The 21,145-nt window shown below is 42.2% G+C and overlaps 3 protein-coding genes across 6 annotated transcripts in view; 2 read left to right on the plus strand and 1 right to left on the minus strand.

Moving 5' to 3' along the window:
• Positions 1 to 93: 93 nt before the first annotated feature.
• Positions 94 to 1,988, plus strand: LOC110859249 (transmembrane protein 192). 4 transcript variants are annotated; one of them, XM_022108142.2, is made up of 8 exons: positions 94 to 243; positions 401 to 493; positions 567 to 776; positions 839 to 1,018; positions 1,081 to 1,195; positions 1,268 to 1,426; positions 1,512 to 1,602; positions 1,678 to 1,988. In XM_022108142.2, exons 2-8 carry the CDS (start codon positions 470 to 472, stop codon positions 1,814 to 1,816), a joined length of 918 nt encoding a protein of 305 aa, XP_021963834.1. In that variant the 5' UTR covers positions 94 to 243; positions 401 to 469; the 3' UTR covers positions 1,817 to 1,988. The 4 variants fall into 4 exon arrangements, with proteins under 4 accessions (XP_021963834.1, XP_021963835.1, XP_035715350.1 ...); XM_022108143.2 differs by having other exon boundaries at positions 570 to 776; XM_035859457.1 differs by having other exon boundaries at positions 156 to 234; positions 570 to 776.
• On the minus strand, positions 1,983 to 4,598 carry LOC110859248 (pyruvate dehydrogenase E1 component subunit beta, mitochondrial). The gene is made up of 7 exons (XM_022108141.2): positions 4,301 to 4,598; positions 3,983 to 4,045; positions 3,700 to 3,901; positions 3,478 to 3,590; positions 3,067 to 3,386; positions 2,784 to 2,986; positions 1,983 to 2,719 (listed from the first exon to the last, which is right to left on the minus strand). Exons 1-7 carry the CDS (start codon positions 4,325 to 4,327, stop codon positions 2,571 to 2,573), a joined length of 1,077 nt encoding a protein of 358 aa, XP_021963833.1. The 5' UTR covers positions 4,328 to 4,598; the 3' UTR covers positions 1,983 to 2,570.
• A 14,765-nt stretch (positions 4,599 to 19,363) lies between these two features.
• The window catches only part of LOC110859210 (octopamine receptor beta-3R), a 62,241-nt gene continuing 60,459 nt past the window's right edge, over positions 19,364 to 21,145 (plus strand). The window contains exon 1 of the mRNA XM_035859454.1: positions 19,364 to 19,686. The gene's annotated coding sequence lies outside the window, so the exon portion shown is untranslated. The remainder of the gene's footprint in view (positions 19,687 to 21,145) is intronic.

A 21,145-nucleotide genomic window follows, 5' to 3' on the forward strand; every position in this document is an offset into this window, starting at 1 on the left:
ATTCTCAACCAAGTAAACGAATTTGCATATTAAATTCTATTAAATTGGCACTGTGAATTTTGATGACTTTATGTGACAAAAGTCATGAGAAAGTTTTCAGATTGTGTTGTGTTACATTGCCCCGTCCGGTGTTTACGTTATTTTCACAACTGAAATACCTAATGCACTGCGTCATTCAGTTTAGTTCAGGTCAGCTGCTTATCTTCTGTTGGCTGGAAGGATACTGCGTTTGCTGTAATATTGGTACACCATTGTTTAGTTTGTTTAAACTATCACTTTATTGTAAAACATTAACGATAATGGTAGTTTATCGTAGATCGTAGTACGATTTACGATTGAATGCACTCCGATACAATTTTATATGCATTGTCTAACCAATCTTCAAATTAATATTCCGTAGGGCGTATGGGATCTGAGATATTCTCAATTTGAGGTGCTGGAGGTAACTCGCAAAGTTGAATCGCACGGAATGTCAGGCATCTTAAACTCTCGTGTAACTTTTTGCATTATAAGTGTCCTTATTTGATAGTTGAATGTTTTTTTATACTATGCATTTATTCGCACAGCAGGGAATGTCGTTCGAGGAAAGATCTGATGCGGAGGAGGAAGAAGGAATATTGACGGATGATGGAAGCAGTAGTATTTTCCAATCACAAGAACAACAACAACATCATGTCCTCATTTCTTCCACCAACGATATTGCAATGCTTACGGAAGTTCCAAACTACAAGACGATTCATACCGCATGGCTGGGCCTCTTTATGTTGCTCTTGACGGTATTCTTGACGATACAATTGATTTTAATTGTCTATTCCTGTACTGAAATTTGCCTTTCCAGATTGCAGTGTTTATCATCTCGACCATTGTTCCTTTCGCATGTGATAGAAAGCATTTACCTGTAAATCACACCGCCCATCATCATAATGGAAATGGTGGCCATAAAGGGAATCCTATCTGCTTTATGAAACCTGTTTCGCTTTTGTTATACATCCAATGTGGAATGTGGGCTATATTTTTGGTAATTAATCCTTATAACTTTATGTCAATGCATCTATTTATTTGCAATGATTTATTTTGCAGATCTGTGACCAATTTATTCGATATCAGCACATAAAGATTAGAAGGAGAGGATACATCAATTTCTTTAATGAGTGTCAGATCGCAAGTCAGCTTCCATTTTGGATTGTGTCAACGTGTAAAATTTGAAATTCCTTAAGATTTTTCCAGCAATTAGTACTTATGTTTGTAATTGTGGGCAATTTTTCAGTCAACACGCTTCTTCTTGCGGTATCCACCGTACTTCGTGACCACTGCAAGTCAGCGACCAAGTGTGGCAAGTCAATTCATCTTACACGCACGGAATACCTGACAATTTGTATCGGATTAGAAAGCGTAGTATTACTAGTCGCTATTTCCACGTACATGTGTGAGTTGTAGTAGACAATTAATCATGCCATAAGTTACTAAATAGTGGTGCTATATATTTTTTCTGTACATGTACATTTTTTTAGATCAAGTCGTGAGATTCAACAGAAGCAAAGTTCCTCCCGACGTGTTTCGTGACGATATGGTGTCTTCTGCTACAGACTTTAGACACAACTCGTACGATCAAAAAGCAAAACTTGCATCCATTCTGGTAACAATATGTTATCTGATAATTTGTCGTTGTATTTCCAGATTGAGTCAAATGGAAGAGGAAGTATTTCAACGCCAAGCCGACTTGATTCAATATTTCAAAGACAGAAACGTTATTCTTCAGAAAACTGTACTGCATCTTCACAATCGAGCCAATGCTATTCAAGCTCAACCTTCATGAACTGACTTCCTAGAATAAAATTATTGACTTTGTTTATAGATATTTACTTTGTGTAGTATTATGGGCGCAAGTATCTGATAAATGTGCATTTTATTTATCGGTGTGAAGGACTGATTTTCCTCAATTATTGTAATTATGTGATGAAGAATATATAAATGAAATTATATTCATATCCACTTTTGTATCTAGTTTATTCGTCACTGAGGACATATTATATATTAAATTCACATGTATTTTTTTATCAGCCAGTTTACGCTTCATACTATTGGAATTAGGAAGATTTAGGATTACTTATATAATATAATAGCTGCGTATCGATCCTCCACCCGATTATTTTATTGAATTGAACAGAACAAGATGAAGTCAAAAATATTCTGGTTAAAACATTACATATTTAGCAGGGTCGACTTAAAACTTTACATAACAAAGGCAAGAACAAACACATTTTTTTCTACGGCCGACTAGACTGCTTCCTTGTAGTGTTATAATTTTAATGTGGCCGAAGGAAATGACGGAGACACTCTGGTTAAACAACCAAAAGAATCAATAAAATGTGCCATTAGTTTCACTGCCATTTTTTAATTAACATTATTTCTTTTGTTTGTCCTAATCACAACTTTCCTTCACGGGTTTCAAATTTTACGAGAGCTATATAAGGATATAGATACATCATCACCACTACTTTTCATGTCTGTCGTTATTACATTTATTGATTCTCTTGAGGCAGTATTCTAAAGCTTATGGGTTTTAATAACTATTTGATGTTCAACATTAGCTTAACTGCTCTCACAATATCGTGAGGCTGCGGAACACAGTAGGATTCCAAAGTTTTTGCATATGGCATAGGGATATCTGCACCAGTAACTCGCAAGATGGGGGCGTCCAATTGGAAGAATGCGTTACCTATTGATGACAAATCAAATGGAATAAATGTTGAAAAATGCTGTATAATTATGTTTAAACTCACTTTCACAAACTCTGGCAGAAACTTCGGATCCGATTCCGGCAATGGGCCACCCCTGTTCCACAGTTACTAGGTGATGTGTTTTCGCCAAGCTAGTACAGACCGTGTCGATATCTAGAGGCCTCAAAGAGCGAAGATTAACAACTTCGGCATCAATCCCGCTTCCCGTTAATTCCTTAGCTGCTTCCAAACAGGACTGAACACCTCTGATATTTAAAAAAAAACTGTTAATCCTCAACTCAAGCTAATTACCACAAAACGTGACTATAAATCCTAATAAGTGAACCTGGAGTGGCTGACTAGGGTCACATGACTCCCGGACCGTTCAACTTTTGCCTTTCCGATGGGAATGACAAAATCTTTGGAGAGGACATCATCCGATACTTCGAAGGCGGTACCGTACATGATTTCATTTTCGAGGAATACAATCGGATCCGGGTCACGAATTGCAGCTTTGAGTAGTCCTCTACAATCTTCAGATGAATAAGGAGAAATGACCTTGAGTCCTGGACATTGGGCGTACCATGCGCCAAAACATTGCGAGTGTTGTGCCCCCACGCCGGATGCAGCACCATTCGGTCCTCGAAATACAATCGGGACATTTACCTAATTGGGAGATTATTGAATACAATATATAATTACGTCTATTTATGCAAATTTGAATTCTCGTGTCCTTTGGACATCTCTCTGGACTCACCACCCCAGCTGACATGTAGAAAGTCTTCGCGGCAGAGTTGATAAGGTGATCGATTGCTTGCATAGCAAAGTTGAAAGTCATAAATTCACAGATAGGTCTTAATCCGGCGAAGGCTGCCAAAAAATGAGTTAATAATAGAGTGAAATATTTCCATTAACTTTATACAATGATGAAATAAATCGATAACCAGTTTATTATTATTATTATCATTATTATTATTACCAGCCCCTGTCGCAATTCCGGCGAACCCAATTTCCGTAATGGGCGTGTCAATCACACGTTTGTCGCCGTATTTCTTCCACAAACCTCGGGTTATCTTGTAAGCACCATCATATTGGGCGACCTCTTCACCCAGAACAAACACTCGCTCGTCTCGTTCCATTTCTTCGTCAATGGCCGAATTTAAAGCATCCCGAACCGTTAACTATGAAATAAATATTAGGTAGATTATTTCAAATATGTACAGATATTTTACAGATTGGGTTTATTATGATTTAATCCATACCTGTTTTGAGCTAAGGGTGGATGAAACGGAGAAATTTCGTCGCAACGCTTGCCGACACACCCACTGAAATACGTAAACAAGAAAATGCAATATTGGAACTGCTACAATTAAACTTACAGTCCATCATTTTGTCACGAGTGAAGTGAATGATCACTGCGTGATAAACAATTTATGCATAGATGTTGAGTTTTTTCTAAATATGATATGAAGGACAAATCCAATATAAATTAACCTAAAATATTATTTGCAGTAATTTGCACCCAAATAGTTTCAACGTGATGTGAGATAAAGATACTCAAAGTATTGCAAAATATTTACCTGAAACCGGTTCCCCGTAATTGCCATTATTACTGTTTTGAAGCTAAATTAAATTTCAATTTCAATTTTCGAAAGATTTCGTCGATTAAGCCAATTCCTTCGTCTCCGCTTGGAGTGAAGTCAGCTGTTAGTTGCGACGACGAGGGGGTGAGGTCAGGTGTGAAACTGGAGACAGTTACACGCGAGCTAATGCCAATTAAATGTGAAATTGTGCTGCTGTGAGTGACGTGAGTTAAATTTGCAGCAGAAAGAGGAAGGAATTGGCTAAAATCTATCTTTGCTGGATACAGAATACAGAATTTGCCGGTTGGGGTTGGGACGGTTCCCCTTTTTTAGCCTCTCTTTTACTGCGTTTTGTGCAAATTCCCATGAATTTATATCCTAAGCTTATAGATTCATGCAAATTCCAGAGATTCGTAAAATCATTCGCACATACAAATTACAGCTCTCCGTGCATGTTAGATGTACACTCTGTGGTGCATGTGTTGTCTAAAATGTTAGACAATGTCAGTTCATCGGATAGTTACTTAGATGGGGAAAAGTGATGGTCATTAGAGGTTCTGGGACTTGGTTAGGTTAATATACTAAACCTCATATCAATAAATCGTATCAAACGGACGTAACGAAGGGGTGAAACCAATAGCAGAATCAAAACATTTTCCCATGTTGTAAGTCTTGAAGAACACTTAAAAACGCCGACAGGTTTGACCTTGTTTACACCGTCATACATCGTTGTCAAATTACTGATCACGTTGGATACACCTTGAAAAATACTACCAATTTGACATTCTACAGGACCTGTTTGTCGCAGAAACCTGGGCACTGAGAGACATTATACCCGTCATCTGCCCATGGATGTTATATAAACCCTCCCTCTCCTATTCTGTATCGCAAATGTCCTCCACGGCTTCCACGACCACTGGTTTGTTGGTAAATGTGTCATTATCTTTGACCTTAGTTCTGACCCCTTGTCGTCAAGTTTATCCGTTCGACGGTTATAACGCGACATTACGGACGGCAAGAGCGGATGCATACAGGGTTTTACTCCAGTATGTTCCTGTTTTTACTCCTGTAGAAGATGTAGAAGGCAAGATGTTTAAGTAGGGAACGCAGGAAGAAAGTTAACTTTGCCCAGCATGGAAAACCTTGTCCCTGTCCAGGATATGAGAAGCTGGGAGAGAGCAATAAAGCGAAAGTGTGGAGAAAGTGATCAGAATTTGTAATGAGTGCGTGCATAGTTATTTATACGAGGAATACACTCCGAGGGATGGAAAGAACCTCGTACTATTTGCCAACTTTAGGACGGATTGTCCTTATTGGACAGGATTCCAATTTTAACCCCGAACAGAGCTTATGAGTGGAAGCGTTATGTCCGTCTGTCTGGATAGTTTGGTAACAAAACTTGTCCGACCGGCTTGAAATTTTGTGGGACCAGTGAGAAATCAAATTAGTGGATGGACAAGATCGGTCTAGTCTGAATTACGAGGGCCAGCTAGCTCCATATATAGTTGCCTACAACAAATATAAGTCAGCTTACAAGAAATTTCGAATGAATGTGCAAGTATGCATGGGATTTGAGAACATGAAGCCCATCGACGGCTAGACACCCATACCGGTCTCATGACCATACTGGTTTTAAAAATCGGTCGAAAAATGTTGAAATTTTGTATGCATATTTAATTTGAAGAAAGTGTCTATGGCTGGGGCTATATCAAGTCTACAATAATAAAATCCCATCACCACCTACTCACCCAGCCTCAAAAGTGCTCACATAATATGTACACAAGAAACAATTGATGACCGTGGTGGGTAGGAATCGAAAGTGAACAAGGTGGATTTTTTGCCCCTTCTGTTTGTTCCGAGGACATTGCATAAGCTCAGACAAGGCCAAGGATCATTTCTCTTTCATCACGTACGACGCCATTAACTGGAGTCCCTCAATGTACACCTGACCCTCAGACCACCTTCACCCATGAAACTACATGGCCATATCTTGTACCTCTTAAAATGTCATCTTGATATTGCCCTTTTCACCATATGCGGTACTATTTTTAAAGCCCACATAATGGCAACAAGTAATCCAAATGGACTATAAACAATCCGTGTAACATTGACACTCCTGCCATCACTTTCGCACACAACAGAATATAACGTACTTAATTATAGTATCCATCCATACATAAAAGCTAAAAGCATAATTTGCACTTTGTTCTCACCTCCGGCTCCGACCGGTTTGTTGCAGTTTTAAACCAAGCCTAATCCGTCCTTTACTAATCTCGCTCTCCAATTTTGTCACCTCGACCTCGGCCCGCCTGCCACACACAAAATGAAGCGAAACCCAAGCAAAGTTCCCGATGCAAGAAACAAGTGAGTGAGTTTGAGTGAAAAGGTTAAGTACTCGATTATGCAGTTTATCTCCCCAAATTGCAACAATGAGTTGACATAAGTTAGACAGGGCAAGAAAAGGCTTAATTAGGGATCAAGAGGACTCTGTCGTCGTTGTAACCGAATTGAACTGAATATTTATCACGACTCCAACCCAAGGACGAGGAATTTAACGGCTGGAGGAGTCGGATGATGATATAACCTTCATCGAATACTGAATTACTTAGTAGCAGGGAGAGGAGAGGGCGAAATAAAGAAACGTATGACCCTGCTGCCTGCCTGCTCCGACTCCCAGTCAGTTACACCAGCCAGTTGCAATCATTAGTGGAGAAGCGACTTCCAAGTGTCCAGCAGCAGAGTCTCATACATGTTCCATCCAGCAATAATACCCTCATCGGAACAAGACATGTATTTATTTTGTCCAAAAAGACGAGTAGAAATTCCTCTCAAAACGCGGCTTCTTTATTCTGCAGAAATCAGACCAATTCCCCAAAGGGAGTGAAACCAAGTTAAGCTGAGCGGAATTCTAAAAAAACTGGTCGTGGCAGTTCTCAGGTGGACGAAATGAGACAACGCAGGAGAGAGGACAGACGGTGAAAGCAGTGTAATAGGATTATGGGGAAAGCTGCTCGAGTGGCAATTCCAGGGCACAAATCCTATTTCAGTGATTGGTGTATCAATTACACCCCTTCTTCGTCGTCCCAATGCTAACTCTGCTCCTTTCTCTCCGCCAAAAGCAGCACATAGCACACGGCGTGAGTATACTTAAGCTGCAAATTCTCCTCTCTTCTTCCTCCAGTTTTCCTCCTTATCGTCCCCACCAGCAGCAAGAGCAGCAGCACACAAGCCCACACAAACACATTTCGCCAATAAAACGCCAAATCATCATTTTTTTATTTTGGGATTTCCAAAGAGAAAGCGACTGGGCTACTCCTGCAGCTCCACAACCAGCCAGGGTTAAGGTTAAGCCAACTCTCCATCGTCCGCACTGCACACACTGAACCGGATCCATTTCCATCACAAAAAGAGAGAGATTTCCAAATGAAATACAAAACTCCTTCGGAAATGGACACAAATATTTTATCTTGTCTGCAATCCCTTACGCTTCGCATACATTGTATTTTTTAAAGTGAAAGCACTAATGCGCATTTCCTCAATCTCATCGCATGATCATGTTTTTTTACATATTCGACAAATAATGTGTGTACAATGCCAGGATTTATTTAGTTATGATTCCTTTGTGAATAAAAAATCGATTCTGACTGAGGTTACATAGTCGCTTGTACTTTTATGTAAAAAAACATGTTGTCGTCGTCGTCTCCATTACATAAGCTGCATGCAAAACAGTAATTCCGCAATCGTTATGCAATTTAAGTACACACATTTATGTGGTCTGCTCCATTTCGCACTGAACGGAAGGTGAAGTTTCCTCTGGATTTTTTTCTCCCCATATCGTGGACCAAGCTTGAGAAAAGATAAGTTTAGTTGGAGGAAGAAAAAATCGGGTTTGTCGGAATAACAAATGACGGGCGAGAATCAGAAATATATCACCAGCGCTGAAGGAGAGGGACGGGATTTCACAGCTTACATAATTCTTTTTGTGATTCTTAGAACATCTCCGATCGTTACAAAATTCCACCAAAAGCCGATTCACCGCAAATTCTCTTGTTAATGGATGCCCGAGGAAACAATAATAAACCGTAGTAACGTTAGAAGTAGCTCACCCTCAAATGATTGGGATATAACTTTGCACCTAAGGTGCAGAATAAGCGAATAATGCGGACAAAATTAGGATTTCATTTTGCATCAAAGGTGCAAAATAAGCCGACAAAGGAGACTCATAATTGCGACACAAATTAGTACCAATGGTGGTAAATAAGCGGTGCAAATAGTTACATAATTTCCTAATATCGACTATTAGCTCGCTCCGCCAATGATGCTGTGTCAAGATTGTTTAATTGTTACTGCCAGCTATTCTGTACTTTTAGTGCGTTTTTCATCGACTGTCCCAATTGTTTTGTACCATACAAACAAACAACCAAGATACGTGATTTTAGTAGAACTATGCATCAATGGTGGAAAGTAAGCGGAAAAATTGTTAGCCAATTTTGACATAGATTATTGCATACCAATTGTGCTACTAATTTGGGTTAAAATGGTTTTGGGACTTATTAATTAGCATCAATTGATGCAAAAAACTCGTTAACAGACAGACGGACAGACGGACAGACGGACAAGAGGAATTCAATAGCTCTCATGCTACGCAGGGTGAGCTAATAATGACGCCTTATAGGAATTTATCGTCCTTTTTTAGTCTCCAATAAGGAATTTGACAGTAAAAGTGAAAGCATTTGATGAAATGCCTTTAAGTCGACCTGCACATAAAAGATAAGCGCTGGTCGCGTATACGTACATTCGTATGTACGTACGTAGGCATAATAATTCTGAAGAATAATGAAAAATGTGGGCAAGGAAATATGGAGGGGGCGGATTCTTACTCTGGGCTGACCCCTGAACTATTTATCAATCAACGTAGTACACGCGATGGCAGAAATAAAGACAGCAAGTGGAGAAATGAGGAGCTTCAGAACTAATTTCCGAATTAAACGGAGCGTGCAAATATTGACACATGGTGGAAGCAAAAGATTTCGCATTTACTCCTGTCCCGAGGATAATCCGGATTTCTAGGAGATTAGATTGGATGGAAAAGCAAACAAATAAATATTGCATGCACACCGGATCAAAAATAATAACACCATTTCCCAAAAATACGTCCATGTTTCCCCCCGTGATAATTCTTTTATCACAATTTTACAGAATCATTTATATACTCAGCCCAACAACAAAGTATCACTTGCATTTAGGACTCAGAACTATGTAGTAGGCCACATTTTTATGAAATTCTTCTTTCTCCCATGTTGGATCAAGTTGTGTAATTGTTTGCCGATTGACGGGGGAGAAAAGATACATATTTGCACACATGTGGAGGGAGAAGACGAGCAGTGAGTGGAGAAAGTAATCAGTTTGATGGACACGCGATGCGATTAGGCGGCCAAGCAAGCAAGGAGATCACCATCGCCATCAAATATAAACCAGTTAAGCAAACAAACACGGCGGACTGGACCCATTTTCTTTGTGTGCTTTCTCCTGCAACTAACTCGGCCCTGAGTGAGCAGCCAGAGTGGCAGTGAATAAGCTAATCTCTGCGTAATTAATGACACACACACATCACTCCAGCTCACTCACTCTCCGCCGAAGAGATGGATGGATCCACTGCACCCAACCAACTCTCCCTGCTTTCACTCGAGACATTTCCCCTCTCGCACCGGCATCACTACCTCCTCCGCTCCCGTCCCTTCCTTCGTTCTAAGCAAGTTGAGAAATAATGCTTGGGATAAAGTGGAGTATAAATTAAAGGCGGATCATGATTCGCTATACTTTATCGTTTCCTTTGTAAACTGTAACCATATGCAAATCTTTTTACTCTGCCACCGGAAGCTTGAGTCTGTCTCCCACTGCTGGCTGGCCCCATCGGAACGTTGCAGAGACGACGAGTCCTTAATAGTTGGCCATATTTACAAGATTTGCATAACGCAGCAGCCTTTTGTCGTCGTCGTAGCAGTAACGGCAGTTGTACGACGACGACGATGATGATGATGACTGAATCACCATTTGGCGTTATGAATGTATACGATACGATTATTATGCAATATGAGACATGAGAATTATGGCTGAATAGATTATTTTTCAGCCGAGCGAACTTACATACGTTCGAACGTATTCCACCGCCACCGGAACAAATGAACATTGTTGAGCAGCCTTTATTGCAAAGTGGAATGGATATTATTAAGCCAGCCAGCCCGACTGTTCCGTCCATTACGAACCGTTTTGTGTGGACTCGAGCTGGGATGGATTTCTGTACTAATTCCGGTCTGAACTGGTGGAGGAGGATGGAGGGGAGAGTGTGGAGGTCATCCCTTCGTCCGATTGACGTTGTACAATGACGGGAGAAGAGCTCAGAACCACCATGAATGACATCACTCGAGTTCGATTGGACGGAGAGAAGGGCAGCAATGAGCAAATGTGGAGGTGAGGAAAAGCTATAGGGTCGAGATGAGTGTTCAATTATGGACGGGATGAAAGACACGGCAGGGCAGAAGTGGCAGTCAAATTAAACGACCACCAGGTCAGCCCACCTGGGCTAACTTTGGCCGGACAGTTGACATTTTCCGACTCGCAAAAAAAACAAGAGGGAATTTGTGTAATTACAGAATGAGATTGTTATGCAAGCGATGGTAAATATTTAAATGAAGTAATGGCGTTCCCAAAGTGGCGGCGGTTACAAAGAGTGGCACCCACGCCAACTGCTCAGCCACGGGGGCAGGGAGAATCTAGAAAAGAGTGCAGCCCGACCTGTTCATTCAACCCGTTGATCTTATTTCTTGAGCACGAGCAAGGTATGAAGCCGCACTGAAGGGCAAAGCATAGGATAAAACGAGATTAAACTGAAACTCGATGGGTGGATTTATCCCCCTCGGATCGAGTTCAGTGCTAAATACACGAGATGCGGTAATATTTATGCCGAGTCACACTCCAACACGCCACCAAAATCACTAATTGCATGGAGAGAGAGAGAACAGTTCCTCAAAATCTGTGGCTGAGTGTTCCTCTTTGGTTCGCATAAAATGCTCTCTCCATATTTGCATACATATTTAGGTGGTGGATCAACCATGTTCGTGGTCATGGTCATGCCGGTCTTTCCGCGCATTATGTTGCATGCGATGTCGTCCTTCCTTCCTTCTTGCTCCTTTCTGCTCCTTGGGTTCTCATCTCTTGAGCTCTGCGGATTCTGGATCTGAATCTCTGTGTCAATCCATTAGTTTTTTTCGCAGAGATAAAAAAAGTGAAGGCATAGCCAACTTTATTTTTAATCTTTGGAAAAGATGGAGAGTGTGCCAAGTTTAACATTGGGTGAAGTTTTTGCTATAAAGATTGCATGTTTGTCAGCGTGTGGAAGAAGTGTCTGTGAAAGTACGTAAATATACAAAGAGTCGAAATTGAAGTGGTTGCTGTTGGTGGATTGTAACAATTTGCAGCATGGCCGAGAATGATGAGATCGACTCTACAGCCACGCACGCAGAGGTCAGTGCAACATCATTTCATTCCCAATCTTTCAACAATGTCATTCATCCATCGATCCGGCATGCATGAATTAAGGTTAGCGGAAGTCGTCCCAAAAATTAGAGGTTATTTTGCAACTTGTTTACGTCCAAAACTCGTGTTTTCCTTATTTACTGCTTCGTTCTAGTGCTCACAGCAATCAACTAAGAATAGTGGTGATAAATACGAGCGGTTTCGTGCGTTGCTGGTTAAACACGAGCTACGCAATTTTGTTTAACGTGCACAAATGTGTACTGTCAAAGGCGTTGTTTCCGAGAAAAGGTAAAGAAAATGCTCTCAGAGAGATTGTGTCGATACGGCATGGATTGAGACACTGGCGAAAATGTGGATGGATGTCAAACACAGCACGACGATGACGATGAGGATTTCGTAGGTACGGCACGAGGCAAAAAGTCGGCGTCAAAAGCAAACTGTCCAACTCATCCTTGTCATAATATTGATTTGCCCATGGAATTAGACATGAGAAAGGATTGATGCTTCCACGTTGAGCCAAATTGGCCCGTAGTTACAGACGACGGATGCGATGGCGCTCATCTCGGGCTCGATTCTTCGCATGTCATGAATGCAACATGATGATCGGATTTGCCAACCAAGTAAAAAAAACTCTGCGTCCCCACCACGACGTACCACACAGGGAGTCGTCGTCGTCGTCGTCGTCGTCCTCGTTGTCCGTGTGTCACTTTCCACTCCATCCGAGCAGAAGACATGCTGACGACGGCGACGACTCTTCTGCTGCCAGTACAAAACAACTCTTTTTATCTTCTTGGCATTCAACCCTCCTCAGCTTTTTGTTGTCTCCGTCAAGGCCAAGGTTGGCAAAGGGAGCTCTGTCGCAGTCAGCGGTCGGTGGCACACAAGTCATCTTTGCTTCCCATGGGCAGAAAATAATAATTAGCGCAGCGGTGGTGCTCCCAGTCGTCATTGGGAAGGGGAGGATATTATTTAAAACAAAAACCATTCGAGTGGAAGAATACTATCAATTTCGCCGTGGTTGTTCAAGTCATTAGCAGTGGAGAAAGTAGCCCTTTTTCCTTCCTGGCTTTCTTCCCCGTCTCTCCAGTTTCCGGAATCTCATCCCATTTCGTACCCACTCCGCTCTCCGTTACTGCGGGTGTCCTATGAGCTTGTTAAGCATAACGATGCATGGTGCTTGAATAATTGGATTGATTTATTTGGTGCATAACTAATGAGTATGGATGAATATGCATAAAGAAGTCGGTGCGCAGTGGTTGATGGAATTCCTCTAAACTTTTCTCCCTTCATCATTTACAGTCGCACGTGTCCCATTCAGCCCGTTTCGAGGAATTAACGATTATTATTATGATGCTGATGATCAAGAGTATTATTGATGTGTCATGGGATGGAATGGGTACGCACCACACAAATGTACATACTCGCATGCAGATGTGATGTGAAAAGGCTTAGTTGGAAATGATGACTTCCGACTTTTCAATTTTCAATGACGACTTAACTTTCGCAGGAGCAGTGAAAGGGAGAATTTAATCCACATGATATTGAATAGCGATTCAAGTAGAAGAAGCACTTCGGCACCTGCAAACCTTTTCTCTTCAAATAAAGGCAGCCACCATACATCGAATCTCCTCTCTCCACGCCACACTCGCACTGCGGAGACAGCAGGTAGTCCATGCCTCCTCTCAGCTCTCACCAACTTTCACCAGCACTCTTCTTTCACTCCTCGCTTCCTCTCCTCCTCCTGCTGCTGCCCCTGCTCCTCCATCGTCGCAGGCACGGCTGCTGAGCAAAATCTCATCAAAAATACAAAATGTTCCATCTCTCTCTCTCCACACAGAGCAGCATTCACTCCCAGCCATACTTTCTCCAGAAGACAAATAAAACAAAATAATGCGACTCACTCACTCACTCACTCAGTCAGTTTACTTACGAGTAATAACTTGTTCGACATTGGTAGGTGCTGGTTCTTGGCTGCTCCTCGTGGCTGGCTACATACATATGTACGTACATGCATAGCTTCGGCATATATACGGGCATCCGCAGGGGGACACTTTGTATCGCCATATGCACAAGAGCATAACAGAGAATTAAGTGAGATATACACGGACGGAGAGCAGAGATCACAACTTTTTCTTGTGTATTCCTGTCCTTCCTTCTTCCTCTTCGTACTTGCACCACTTGCTCCTCGTCATTTGTCGTCTGTCTCCCCAGGCTTCACTTTCCTTCCACGCAGTCACTTAGTCAGTCCGTCGGTCGGTCGGTTCTCCTGCTGGCGATGACTTATTACAGAGCTTATTATTTGTATGAGCCCGAATTCTGGATAATAAACATGTTTTCGCCCCAGTTTGGGCGTCATTCAGAACTGTACACGTGTACATAATCCTGTTTTAGAAATGTCGCTACTTTTACGAAACCAGTATAATTTTCGTGGGTGTTGTGGAAGTAGGAATGGAAATCTTTATAATACATGAGACAAAAGAAAGTCGTGGGGAAAGGGGAAAAAAGTTGGGTTGCCCGAGTTTGGGGTTGGGTCGGATCTCGTCCTATTCAGCCTCAAGTCAATTGTTTATCAGTCACAGTGTCGCTCACCTTTAAAAAAAGTTTGCTGAAACAAATTGCAGTTTATGAACAAGTTTTGAAGAGGTGGAGTGGAAAGTTGAGAGGAAGAAAGAGAGAAAGTGGGAGAAAGTCCTCTGGGAGTTGGGACCAGATGCTGCGCCACCACCACCACCGTTAAAATAAGCATAAGACACACGTAGATATTGGTAATGCCGTGGATAATGCAGGAGAGGGTGAAGTTTGGGGGTGGGTGCGGGAGTGGGTGCGGCCTTGTGGTGATTTGTTGGCCAGGTTTTACCCTCACGATATCTTTCAATTCATTGAGGGAGCAGCGGGCCAGGAGAGCAATATGTACACGTGTATGTAGTCTGGCTCTCTGTATCTGTGCATGTACATATTCATCCAGGGTTAATTTGGCCGTGGGGATTTCCATGCATATGCGGCAGGCTACACGATGGGGAGTCTCTCTCTGTTGTTGCTCTGCGTCTCTTGGCTTTCTGTGTGTGCACGGTCTTTAATTAATGAAAAGAACAAAGTCAAACTGTGGGAATTGTGATTTATGGGGAGAAGAAGGCGCACAAGTGGAGGAAGAATAACATGCATGGAGTTACCACATACGGGGAGAGATACAGATACAAATGAGCACAGTTTTATTACTCAGACTTACAAAATTACACCAGGATATGATCGTTATCATCTTTCTCGCCAATCTCGCCCTGTTTTTATTGCGAGGCGAGTTGGCATGAAATACCAAGGAAGAAATACGCGCTGGAGCCGTCTTGCTTGCTGGCTGACCATCGCATGACGCTAATTTCATTCAAATTGCGGTGGCAGCATTGATTTGATCCCATTTGGAATTTTGCAATAACTTGGTCGGCAAAGCTGAAAGACGTTGCGTCCTCTCTAATCGTCCTCCTCAAGTCTTTCGCAATATCCTAATGAGCTGGAGAGGAGGAGGATGACGCGATACATAAATTTCATGATTATTACCGCTCAGTTTCCTCCTCTCCCAATAATCCGCCATCCGCCACTTATTATTAGAACTATCCTTCACCGCATAAGCATTCCGCCTCCACTCCGCTGCGGCTAGTGGACCAGTTCCCAGTGGCAAGGATGAAACATGCCACAGACAACGCCGGGGTGAGTTTCGTGGTCACCAACCTTGAGGCACCCCCTTCATCCGTGGGCTTTGGCTTTGCTAGAGCATTCGGACGACGACGACGTCGCAGGTGGTCATCCATCATCTTCTTTTTACTCCTTAAACTAATGCCAACCGTGCCTTCTTGATGGATCCCATCTTTTTCTCACCTTCCCCGTAACGACGTAGCCAGAGAGGAAGCGTTGTTGTTACCATGGAATGCGTATTCCCTCGCGACCCCGCATGTGCTCTGTGCTGCACTGCCTCTCGTACTGTCACTTTAATAAACAATAAGATGTTTGGAGATTGAGATTGATTCGTGTTTGTGGTGGTATTGATTTAAAGCGTGCACTCCATTTGCTCCAATTTACTACTACTCGCTCACTCGTCAAGCCACCAGAAGAACCACCAGCATGCCACCAATTATCCATCCACCACGGAGCATTTCATATTATCGATCTCCACTCCTATCCATCGCTCCCATGCTCTCCGACGCATTCCTTTGGTCAGTCCAAACCTAACCCTTGAGGATTTTTGCCTTTTCCTTCCAAACTGGAAGCACACGAACAAACAAACTTCTTGAACTTTATGCATTATTTTAGTATTCATTCCTCTCCATCCATCTCCATTCAGACGTTGGAGGTGGCCAGCATGAACGGGTGCATGAGTGCCACCACCGCCCGAATGAGCGAGAAAGTGACGATGACCGCATAATACGGCCGAGTCCAATTTATTTCCAATTAAAAAATGACTCCCTTCTTTCACTCTGCTTTCACTCCTAGCGAGCAATGTGTTACTCTTTGAACTGTGTGTGTAACAATGAAATTAAGGCGACCACACTCAACCCAGCCAAGCAAACAATGCTCCTTGAAAGTAGTTGAAAGCGTGCATATTACCAACTTTTGTTTGGAGTCAATAAAATCAATTGGGAATTGGGCTGGCTGTCTGCGCCGTATTTGGTTCGAGGGTAATCAGATATGTATCTGGCTAAATATGTGAGCGAGTGAGTGAGTGGAGGAAAGGTCCAAAATACCTGGGCCAGTAATTGCACTTGTGTACTTTCCCCGTTATTTCTGGACCCTGCTGACTTGGTTGAGAGTGAACGGAGCGGAATAGCACGGGGATGACCGACCCAACAATATTTAATAATACCCAGAAACCAATTTGGTAATAGTTGTAATGATTTATGAGAGCTGATTCCTTGGGCCTCGTCGTCTTACTCGCTCCTCACCCTCCTCGCATACACCCTCTCACTCTCACTCATACTCCGCGGATGGACACGATGACAGGACAAGCTTTATTTATTCGTGACGACGGCGACGACGACGACGACGACAACTTGAGATTGAACTGGTGACATATACCGATGTTTGGCTTGGCATGGATGGATGGGTCGATGGTGACGACGACGATGTCCAATCCAGCCCTGCATTGACCAAAATAGTGACGTCAAGCTATATAATTTCATTTGTTTGCATGGCTTTGTGTCGGTTTGACATTTAATTTTTTCCCGATTCCATCTGATGACGTGTAACAATCGTGACATTCTTTACTGCGCTCCTATAGTTTCTACTCGCGTTCCATTTTTAAAATTTTCAACTTTCCTTTGTTACCGTGTGGAATAAAGTTTTGTGTAATTAGACAGGTGTAGACGTTACTGATTTATTTGTGGTAGTTGCTGTACGAACGTATGTAGGTAGGTAGATGGGATGGTGGGAACTAGTGGGAATGTGTGTAGGTACTTAATATGGAGGAGGCGTCATTAGCAGAGGAACGGTGTAATGAGGTGCAGCAATAATGATGAACAAGTCCATGTAGAAGTTGGTAAAAATTGAAGGTTGAGGTCAGGACTCTCAAGGTTATGGCTATTATTATGGCAGTGGTGTTCCGAAATGACGAATATTTAGAGCAATGAGCCGCACTTACAATTAATAATGTAGGCGAATGATCCAAATAAAAGTGTAATCGCTCCGATAATAATAATAATAAAACGAAACGAAATAAACGAAAATGAACACTTGCTCGTCAAGTTTTATTCCGAAATTATTCCCCACAATTCAAAATAATCTATACCTCGGCATACTTGCGTAAATAGACATTGCAGCGAGTTGGTTGAGTTTAAGTTCCATGCAAATACGACAAAGCATCCTTTTCAGCATTATTTAAAAACGATATATATTTATTCAATAATTGGCAGCAGCACAGAAATGAGTGTGTTGGCCAACAACCAATTGACGTGTCAGTTGTACGCACACGAGTTATTGTAAATATCTAATACAAAACGAGTGCATCTCGCTCTCTGTTCCGTTGCTATTCCTCGTAGTTTCATTAATTTTCTTTAGTTTGAAAACATTGTTGTACATAAGACAAGCCCAGTGCCAACAGGAGCACCGCAGTTCAAACGCACCATTAGCGTTACCATTAAATACTCCAACATTTATTTTTTATTCGCATAATTGTTATTATTCGAGCCTGCAGGATAATATGTGAATTCCTGCAGGATCACCTTTCTGTGGAATAATAAGTACGGCCCAAGACGGCAATGGCATTTTTTATGAGAAAATATAAACGACGATGATTCACATATTTTCATTTCATACCGAGTACCCCATTTTCTGGAGAATTCTTGAATAATTAAACAAAATTGTGTGTGAAATGTTTTTTGCGTAATAAAACTTGCCAAAACTTGGAGGAGTGAGTAATAATGAGCATGCATGAGCTATATGTATAAGGATATGTAAATACATATTATGTACACGTGCGTTTGTTGTGTGTTGCAAGAGCACTTCCCTCCATGTCAAGCCGCAGCTTCAGGTTGTGTCTTCATCAATCATCATCCGTGTACTCTGCATAATATTCATCCGTCAGCATGCATAGTTAAGTCGCCTTTTGTTTGTAATGGGATCGCGTTGTTGAGCATGTATGGGACAAATGTGTATGGGAACAAAGAGAGGACTTTACTTACTCACATGCTTCCCAAGGTGAAGAGCAAGTAAGTACATGCTGGTAAAATCCTTGAACTTGAACTGCACAGTTTCGTTCGAGATGTTGTCGACTCATTAATAAAAGTACGATCACCGCTATGAATTCAAGATCATGCCAAATGTGTTCTTGTCAGTATAATTCGAAATGGAACCGTGTGTGTGTGTGGCTGAACATTGATCTCGCTCTTTCTCTCGGCCGATCTAATCGTTCCCGTGAAGACTTGTGCAATAATTCCGAGTTTAGCATATTTTATCCTCCTCCGATATCTGCGCTGGATGGGAGTGGAGAGATCAATGAGATTTAGTTTACAAGTTGAAGGTTTCGCATTTCAAAGCTCTCTGCTTCTCTCTCTCTGCATATGCCACTTGCACCTCTCGTTTCGCTCCATTTCCAGAACACACACGCCATGAGCGAGGGTGGAGGTGGAGGCAGTACAATAGTCCCAGTCCACACGCTACAATGAATTACACACGGAAAATAAGTATCGTGGATATTTGATTATGAATTGATGCTAGCCATTAACTATCCTGAGTCAATGTATGTAAATATGTACATAGTCGCAGCCTGTCCACTACTGCTCCAGAAATTCCCACACACGAGGAGGAGGTTGACTGGCTGGTGGTCATCCATACATATCTGGGTTAAGTACTTATTAAATCCCAATTTTATACTTTCCGTCCTTATCCCCCACGGCAATCCCGAGCAAGAGTCGTCTCATCGTCTGTGTGACTTGTGAATGAAAATGGACGGACGAGAGGGAATTGGTATTGATGGACGGCAGACATGATCCTAATGGCAAAATGGCGTATCGTAAATATCCCGTGATATTCTGTGTGCGAACGCTTTTTTAATTTAGTTGAAATTCTGCTGGACTGGACTTTGGGAGCCGAGTGCACTGCTGCTTGGCCATTGTTGGTACACACTCTGTAAACGTGTGCTTTACGGAGTAGGTAACCCACACTGCTTCACTTTTTGTGGTGAATGCATGCGTGCGTGTTTCAGACTGTTCAGTGTATCAGTGCATGTCTTGTTTTTAAAAAAAAGATCTGAAAATATTCGTTTCACGACAAAGCCAAATATTAGCCTGGAAATGGAAATCTTGTTATTTTAGTGATTTATTTGTCGTCTTCGTGTGTTTGGAAACGTGCCGGTGTTCAAGTTTAAGGTGAGAATTTGGAAATATTGTTATTCGCCTGAATGCATGAGCAGGGGGGAGAGTGGATAAAGTTGGATTTTGATTTGGGAACTGCACACACTTTAAAGTTGGTTAGGTGAGAGATCCAGATTAGCAGAGGAAGGAAAAGTCACGAAGTTCCCACTTTGGGAGCAGTCACGACGGAGTAGGACACACTTGTCGGGATGTCATACAACGTACGAGTCTCTCTTATCCGGCGTGTGATGATGACGACGAGGTTGTAGACTTGAGCTTAATAATCATGAAACAAAACCCGTCCTCGGAGCAGCAGCCACTGTATCGGATAATAATGGAGATGATTAGTTAAATTATAAAACGTACTCATCACTCATTACTCGCTATTATTCCATCGAGTGATCCTGCTCCTGCTCTTATTGGGGCTTTGACTGCCTGCTGCATGGCCGTCCGTCGTGGTGGTGACGGAGGACGCTGCAGATTTAGCTGTTGATACTTTGATATGAAATAAGCCTAGAATATTAAGAGATCGAAATAGAGCCAGCTTGTGGGTGTCTGAGAACGAGAGAGCGAGACCTTGGTGCCGTGGGGCACTGTCGGGTGTGGGCAAGAGCTATGAATGAAGGGGCAAATTTGTGCATTTATTTGTATACTGAGCTTGGATTGTGCAAAGTGTTTGGAGAAAGTTTGTCATCATGTTGTGAATAATATGCAGTTTTGTTCATGGGCCTGCCCCTCTTTTGCTGGTGGTCCTACGTGTGTAAACCCACTGCCAATGAATAATGGAGCGGAGACCTTAAGCCCTCTGCGCGTCGTGAGTAAACAAAGAGTCAATTATTCATCCGCCTCCTGTCTCCTTGTTTACTCTGTCATTTACTTTCTCCACTCAAATACACCCACCCACGACCCTCTAAACATGAGCCCTCCTTCTCCCCCAAATCCCTTCCTTCCGACTCTCCCTAACACCACCGGTCGTCCTCATCGCACCTATTAGACGAATGAATTGCTCTGATTTTTCCCTAAATCTTCCTCCCTTGGGACCATGTATGCAAGCACGTTGCAAACCATGCATGCACAAACTCCTATTTATAGCCCGCAATACGAGTGACCAACAACTCTCTCCTTCTCACAACTTCAAAGTCTTTCTCCGTGTTCGACGACGACTGACAAAGTCGCTTTCACTTTGTGTTCAGTAAAACTTGTTGTGTTCGCGACATTGTATTCCCTCCGAAGAACACAAGCAACCAGTCGCCAGGACATGAAAGGAGGAGGTGAAATGCGTTACAACTGCGTGGACGTCTTGTAATTGACGTGACTTTTCGAGGTCAATACGAAGCACACGTGTTTTCATGCCATCCATAATTTTATACATCGTTTGCCTCTGCAGTTATTATTTATTTGCATAATAATAATATTTCTCGTGGTCTTTCGCCCTCCAATTCTTTTCCTCGCTCAGGCAAGCATATATGTAAAT

This window comes from Folsomia candida, unplaced genomic scaffold (assembly GCF_002217175.1).
Source record: "Folsomia candida strain VU population unplaced genomic scaffold, ASM221717v1 Fcan01_Sc025, whole genome shotgun sequence".
NCBI classification, from domain to species: domain Eukaryota; kingdom Metazoa; phylum Arthropoda; class Collembola; order Entomobryomorpha; family Isotomidae; genus Folsomia; species Folsomia candida.

What these genes read in the sequence shown, in the direction of transcription:
- LOC110859248 (XM_022108141.2), bottom strand. Translation starts at nt 4,327, where the DNA reads ATGGCAATTACGGGGAACCGGTTTCAG. An exon ending in TTACGGGGAACCGGTTTCAG is followed by an intron (nt 4,046 to 4,300) that starts GTAAATATTTTG and finishes TACGTATTTCAG; the next exon opens with TGGGTGTGTCGGCAAGCGTT. An exon ending in ACCCTAGTCAGCCACTCCAG is followed by an intron (nt 2,987 to 3,066) that starts GTTCACTTATTA and finishes TTTAAATATCAG; the next exon opens with AGGTGTTCAGTCCTGTTTGG.
- LOC110859249 (XM_022108142.2), top strand. Translation starts at nt 470, where the DNA reads ATGTCAGGCATCTTAAACTCTCGT. An exon ending in TCTTTATGTTGCTCTTGACG is followed by an intron (nt 777 to 838) that starts GTATTCTTGACG and finishes TTGCCTTTCCAG; the next exon opens with ATTGCAGTGTTTATCATCTC. An exon ending in CGCTATTTCCACGTACATGT is followed by an intron (nt 1,427 to 1,511) that starts GTGAGTTGTAGT and finishes ACATTTTTTTAG; the next exon opens with ATCAAGTCGTGAGATTCAAC.